Source organism: Crassostrea angulata, chromosome 10, assembly GCF_025612915.1.
Source record: "Crassostrea angulata isolate pt1a10 chromosome 10, ASM2561291v2, whole genome shotgun sequence".
Classification (NCBI taxonomy): domain Eukaryota; kingdom Metazoa; phylum Mollusca; class Bivalvia; order Ostreida; family Ostreidae; genus Magallana; species Magallana angulata.
This window is the reverse complement of record NC_069120.1, coordinates 44,332,376-44,339,863: the sequence shown is the minus strand read 5'-3', so window position 1 is coordinate 44,339,863 and position 7,488 is coordinate 44,332,376. Positions and strand designations below refer to the sequence as shown.

General features: G+C 34.6%; 1 protein-coding gene across 1 annotated transcript; it reads right to left on the bottom strand.

Moving 5' to 3' along the window:
* Window positions 1–2,234: 2,234 nt before the first annotated feature.
* Window positions 2,235–7,443, bottom strand: LOC128168042 (hexosaminidase D-like). The gene is made up of 14 exons (XM_052834111.1): window positions 7,273–7,443; window positions 6,966–7,020; window positions 6,716–6,825; window positions 6,469–6,556; window positions 6,261–6,339; window positions 6,053–6,138; window positions 5,528–5,711; window positions 5,367–5,435; window positions 5,066–5,261; window positions 4,588–4,670; window positions 4,257–4,338; window positions 3,513–3,617; window positions 3,190–3,276; window positions 2,235–3,003 (listed from the first exon to the last, which is right to left on the bottom strand). The coding sequence occupies exons 1-14, from the start codon at window positions 7,287–7,289 to the stop codon at window positions 2,838–2,840; spliced, it is 1,407 nt and encodes a 468-aa protein (XP_052690071.1). The 5' UTR covers window positions 7,290–7,443; the 3' UTR covers window positions 2,235–2,837.
* Window positions 7,444–7,488: the final 45 nt, after the last annotated feature.

The following is a 7,488-nucleotide window of genomic DNA, read 5'->3' as shown; positions in this document are numbered from 1 at the left end:
TGCAAGCTAGGGGCTGGGCATCACATGATTTGAAATTCTCTTTACCCCCCCCCCCCCCCCCCCCACACACACACACACACACCGCACGGAAAAAAAAAATACCAATCGTTTGTTGGTAATGGGCCAAGACTCAGCAAGTGTTAAGTATATGTTGGTTCTAAGTATCTAGACAGTTGGACAGTTGCTGGAATATTCATATTGATTAGTTTGTTTGATCGAAGTCAGGTTCCCACCATATTGATATATGATTATCTGATTACAGATCAAAGGCGGATATACTGTCACCCGCAGAGAGAGAGAGAGAGAGAGAGAGAGAGAGAGAGAGAGAGAGAGAGAGAGAGAGAGGGAGAGAGAGAGAGAGAGAGAGAGAGTAATAAATGTAGGATATAAAAGATCAAATCAAAAAACTATATATTTTAATTAATTAAATACAATTACCCCCCCCCCCCCCAAAAAAAACCCACTTTATTTGTAACTCAATGCTAGAGACAATGACGTTCTTAATTTTAGGACAAATTCATTGGAGATAACGTTGGTAAAAAGTACTTCTGAAAAGATCTGTATGATTCAGTTTCATTTTATTTCCTAACACTTTGGTTTGGTACTCTAATTCACGTATACTGTCAATATATTTCAACAAGATCAAACATTTTGACTCTAAATTTGTAATCATCTTCATTCAGTTGTGACTTCACAACATCATGCCCCCCCCCCCCCCCCCGCCTAAATTCAATGTACTGCATACATCTATGTGGCGTGGATCCAGGATTTTTTTTCAAAGGAAGGGGTTGGGGGGGGGGTCCACCCGTAGTCTTATTTCCCAAGATCTATTAATTTTTCTGATTTAATACAAATTTCGAAAAGCTTATTAAGTATTTCAAATACTAATCCGATGGTGGGACAATCGAGATGTTCTAAAATCCCCTCCCTACACATCCTCTCTATATAGCATGTTTGAAAAAGGACAGCATATTCAGAACATCTATTATATTATGAGTGGTGGTGGGAGGGTCGAGCCGTGGGTGGATCGATCGAGAAGACTTCTCTCCATTTATTTTGTACAAGTAAAATACATGTATGCTTTTATTTTTTACGTATCAACTAATGGGGTTTTACAGATGGGTGTAGGGAGGGGGGGTGGCTAGTGTTTTTTTCGTAAGCTTCCTTTGCAAATTCCTAGTGTGGGGGAGGGGGTTCCAGACCCCCTTAAGACCCCCTCCCATTTAGATTCGCGACTGCTTGGTAACCTCATGGGAGGGGGGCTCAATAACTACAGTGGAACAAATTTATAATTTTCTGAAAATCTATTAAGAAGATTATTTAATATTGAAAATATTTTCGGGTACATACTTGGGGTATTTGCTGATGAAAACCGATTCAGAGTAGCATTTAATATTCAGTATATTCTATAATACCAGGCAAAAAATGTATTCATGGCAAAAAGTATCCCTATATAGGCCAGGCTATTTATAATCAGAAAATGTTTGAAATTAACTTTCGTTATTTTTAGATGTTTTAAAAGATAAAACCCTTATTTAAATAAATCGAACTATCGATCTTAAATATCATAAACATTGTACGTATTTTATGTTCTGCTCTCAATAAATACACGTACACATGTACAACCAATTTACATTCGAGTTTTCCCGGCTTTGTATGAAATTATACCTCGCTGCTCACCTGTTAAAACAATGTTATCGACATCCTCGCTACCTCTAAAACTTTAGATCTAATGGATTACAAGTGCCGTAGCTATCATATGCATAAATGTAAGTGCATGTGCTCTAAAACGCAAAAGGTAGGGATAAGGCCTGGATGAAGCTCCCTGCATGGTTAGCAGCCTACATAGCTCCTGGATTCACAGATAATGATATCATATTTCACAAACTGCATGGCGCGGATTATGCATTTTTTCCATGACTGCAACCGATTTACCCCTATGAATAAAGGAAAATCGTGCATATCTTATGTTTAAATAAATCATGCTGTCTGTTTTGTATTTCCGCTCTCCCAAATGACGATCTCGCAAACTCAGAATCTGTATTAATAATGTAGAACGCTTGTATTTTCCACAATTATCCGCACTAAAAATATCATTTTCCCGCAGCCCCCCCCCCCCCCCCCCATATCGTTGTAATTTAATTGTAATTCAATCCTTGGTTACCCCTTGCAGAGTTCACTCTCTTCCTAGACGGATATTGTACCTTAAAATCAATACAAAAAAAGAATTTTCTTGTGAAAAATTTATTTAATAATTCAAAAAGTCTTTGCCTATCCTTTAGTAAAAATTTCTAATGATAGGGTTCCTGGTCTGCCTTCAGAACAGTCCCTACTAAGTCTGGGTTTGTCCTTAAACATGTGGACTTGACAAAAATAAGTAGAGTAAAGACTTAAACACACTTGTATCTGTATACACAAAATGTGAACTTGGGGGACTCTTTACTAAGACACAATAAATAGCACCAGATAGTCAGAAAATGTACTATATAGACTAGATTTTTTTACAGTACAATTACAGCACACTCAATGCAAATATTTGTTTGCAGAAATAAAGAATTGGTAATATTGATTGTTATTAGTAGGAGCAAATTAATTATAAATCAACAATTTTTAAAAAATTAACAAACATTGATGCATCTCCATTTTTACACAGTCATGTGATAAAATGAGGAGAAATATATTAAATAGCCCAATTATGGATATTGGGAGTCCAGGGACAACCTTCTTAAAAAATGTATCATTCATTCCATGGAAACAGCATCCAAGACACACATGTACGTATATTAATAATTTTACACATGGTTTCACATAAATGAAAATGAGCAATCTTGCTAGAGTCATGAGTTGCTGAGTTGTAATTTGGCCTTTTCAACAGCGTCAGATATTTTCCTAATCTTGGGTTCAATAAACACTTTTAACCATTCTTCCACAGTGTGATCGTAAAAGACTTCTTTCAGCGCTTTTTCTAGTTGGGAGTGGATTTTAGTCAAACCGTCCAAAATCCTGTGATCAAAAGTGAAAAATTTTTAAAAAAAATCAATTTTAAGAGTTTTTTTGTGTACAAAAGATAGACGTCAAAGCTAGAAACATGCAACAGATTGCAATAGATTCATAAGAGCCCTTATCTTGAAATACAATTTTAATATCCAAATAACTTTTTCTGTTCGTTATTTTTTGCTAGTAACATACGCGTAACACTGGGCAAGAATTGGTTCTATGTGAACAGGGTTAGAAAATCTCTTCTCCATCATATAGTCATTCATCCAAGTGAGCACCCTGAAAAGTGAAATAGGAAGTAAAGGGTAAGAGTCACTGAAAACAATTACTTCTAAAGAAAAATTCAGCTCTAACTGCATGTTCATATACCAGAAATGTAAAACAGGGAGCACTGTTTTTTAAAGGTACTGTAGTGGTACTAAAGTAAACTCAGCATTTGTGATGACTGTAAAATACAAAACGAGTAAACTTCTAAACATGCAAATATATACAATACAGGCTTTATCTTCAAACACCTTTCATCACGGACAAATTCTTCATATGTTGCATCTAGATGTAGAAAAGCCATCAGGCTTGTGTATATTTCACTTCCTGGAAACTGACATGGTGGAACAGGGTATCTAAATTCCAAAAAAATTAAGTTGTTAATTAGTTAAGTACATTCTTAATTACAAGTACCATTACGTTAGGTTTTAAAAATATCATTTCATCTCTCATTCAGGAATATTAGTTTTGTTTCTGTTTTGGAAAGAAGAAATTACATTTTTTAACTTAAAAGAAGATACTTCATCATTGGCTTCCCAATGGACTTCTGTTAACCAATTCATACCAATAAGAAACATTTTAACAAGAGCTTGGACTTTGGGTGGTACGTGACAAACTCAGATTTGATGAAGGCGGGTTCTATTCATGGTTTACTGTCCAGTCATTGGCTAATAGATTTGAATACACTGAATGCATGACACGTCAGACTTCATCCAGGGATGAAATTTTTGATAAAACAGCATCAACTTCATACAACAGGGGCGATCTTGGCAAACAACTTTCTGATTTTGACAGTCAATGAATCTTCTCTTAGTGGATCAAAAGAAAGGAGGTCAATATTTGAAAGTTTGTTTTGATGAGCAAACTAGATAGTAACATATCCCACTGAAAGTCCAAGCTCTTGTTAAAATGGTTCTTATATACTGCTACTGTATTTATCTGTGGCAACTGAATATGTCTTATATCCTTTTATTATTATGTTACCATTAAAGTACCTTTGAAATGGGTTGAGTGGTATTGGTGATAGGAACTTTAGATCTTGTGATACACTGGTGTGCACCTCAGCAGTGAAAGAACCTGTATCATTTATATATCCATAATTAATTTACACCCTCAATCTTCAAACTATGACTTATTCTTGTAAAAAAGATTAATTCAATCAGATTTTCTTATGGTACATATCAATGAAAATAAATTTTACACTAATTCATAGCCTCCGATATTAAGAATTGGAAAGCCTTACAAGAATTGTGCAAATCCTTGAAAAATAACAGTTTCTAAAATTTTGAGTTGATGCAGCATGGATGGTTTGGGTGACTGACTGACCTTGTTGAAGCATCATCAAGCACATTCCTAGTGAGGGTAGAGCTTGTGGGAGGAGCTCACAAAGTACTGCATAGTGGTCATATCTAAAACAAATAAGACTGGTATCAGTTCTCTGTGTAGGCGGACAATATCTTTTATTTAGATATCATTCATTTGATTTGTCAATTAAAAAAAATTAATGTACATGTTTTAAAATGATCAGCAGTAATTAATACTAGTGAAAGAATATCTTAATTATCAAAGGAAGACTGTACCTTAACCAACTCATAAGGAGCAAACGGAGAAACTGATTCTAGGAATGGTATGTTGTACATCACGGATTTAAAAAAGAACTATTCATTTATCAGAAATGTAAATAAAGCTCTATATTCTTCTTCTCTGCAGGATTGATCCTTATACAAATTGAAATGTTTGGTACTTGGCAATGTCAAAATCCTATATTTTTTAAAGTCTAAAGCAAATGTCTGTAAAGACCTACCGTTGCCATCCAGTTAGAGCACAGCCTTGAACTTTCTTGAACTTTGACCCCTCCCTGGCCATGACATCGAGCCACACGGTGTGGTTGTCTAGGTGATAGGCAATGTTTGTGGCATAGGCATTCGCTCCTGTAGCTCCTTTGAAAGCACTTGCAAACCAGATGTTTGGGAAGACTTTTGAATACTTGTCCCAAATATCTGTAATGTGGACATGTAAAACTTGAGTGTAAAGTTTCTTGTGATGTTGTGAGGTGTGTACAAATACACAGCGAATTGTGTGGTTTTCTGAGCATGTGTGATTACCAATTGGAAGCCTGAAATCTGACAAGTAATGCCACACCATTGGCTCAACCATGTCTCCCAGACCTGAATCTAAAATAAAATTGAGTCCAGAATGAATGTTAAAGAATTTTTTAAAAAGTGGGCTTCAGTAATTTAAAACAATATGATAACAAAACATTTACTCATCAAGATAGGTAACTCTGTATGCCTGAGCATGTCATCCCACATGATACTGGTGATGGTGGGGTGGGTGTTCTTGATATGACCCAGCACTGCCTTCACGTGAATCAGAAACAACTGTTGGGGGGAAAGGTTCTCCTCAGACATTCTTCTTTTACATCGTTCGCACACTCCTAAGTGATACACCTGGTGGTACACAATACATGTACAAATCATGTCAATTTCATTGAAACCTAATAATACATGTATAACATTGTATGCATTTGCACGCACTTCATTTCTAAATTGCATTTATTCTAAGTTACTTTGAAAATGTAAATTATTACATTTCAATTAGATTGTAGCACTTTCTAAAGTGCATTTGTTGATTTATTTTTATACTTAAAGTAAGAAAATTACCCCTGAGATTTTAATTAAGATTTTTATTAAGTTCTCATACTAGATCAAAGTTAATTCAAATTTTCATAAGGAAAATCAATATTAGAAAAAGCTTTAAATTCCTTAAACTTCCATGCATACAAACTTACCTCATCAGCTCCAATATGAAAGTATCGTATCCCAGGATGCAGTTCCATGACCTGGTCAATCATCATACACACAATGAGAAGCGAGTCTGCTCAATGAAAAATCATTAACATTGGATCAGAAGCCTTGAGCAAAAATCTCAAGTTATACATTTATTGCATTCAGTGAACTAAAAATAATGAACTTTTATTAAGTGTTAAAAACATTTACCCTCATTTGAAGGACAAAGAGCCATAGGGTAATTTGGAACTTCTCGTATGGATCTAAACTTCTCATGTTTAAGAACGAACTAAAAATTAAATGTATTACAATGAATTAAGAATTACACTACGGAGAAAGTAATCGAAAGAATTTATATATGCCCTATGATGAATAAATTTTGATGGTAAGCTATGTTTTTAAAAAAAAAATACCCAACCTCAAAATGTCCAATGGATTGAACTAATGGAATAATACTCAGGTTGTTCTCCTCTGCGAGGCGCAGAATGCTCGACACACACTCTGGACTAAAGTTGACGAAATGAACATTATATATGCATAAAATACCGGTAATACATAAGGCATTATGCCATATACATGTATATCCATGTATATATGCATCTAGATTTAGTAAAAGCTGAACTATCCAATGATTTAAAAAAAAAAATTCAGAAAACAGAAGTTACCTGTAAGCAAATTCTGAAGCAATCTCTGAAAGAGGCCCCCAGTATGGAAACATGTCCTCATATTCAATCAATAAACCTGTTGCACCCCATTTCCTTATCAAAGGGAAAACCTATATAAAGCATAGAGAAGAGGTGGTTTTTTAATCAGATATTCCATGTTACTCAGGTAATATCACAATGTGCATCAAAATACATTCTAAAATAATTATTTTGTCATTTCTTCTCATAAAAACTCTATATCATAAGATACCTTCTCTAAGTAATGAACTTTAGGTGGTGCTCCTTTTAAATCCAGATGAACAAGTCTAAAAATGAAAACCAATAAGTTTTTATAAAAGTAGATTTATTGCAGGACAGTACTGTGCAAAGATGTAAAAAGGTTGATCAGTAAACCCACATTATTAGCTGATTAAGGAGCTTAATTAAATTAAATATACATTATATAGAACTTTACTGGTTTGTACAAAGGCTATGCCTGCACATGTCCACTTCTCAAAAAAGAATAGTTCATTATCAATATCAGTTCTCAATTTGCAATAGTTCTTATTTAAGCTTACTTTTGCATATCATCCATATCCCTATAAAATTATTGCAGTCGTCTATGCATAAGTCTTAGAAGTGGATTAAACAGTTAATTAAACGGCAGGTACAACAGTCACACCAGTTGAAACGGGTCTGCATGGTCACTTCTCAATCATTCATTATTCCCGTTTTTTGAAAATGCACATCTACGATAAATATTTGAATTAAGTAACAAATAATTAATATATTCA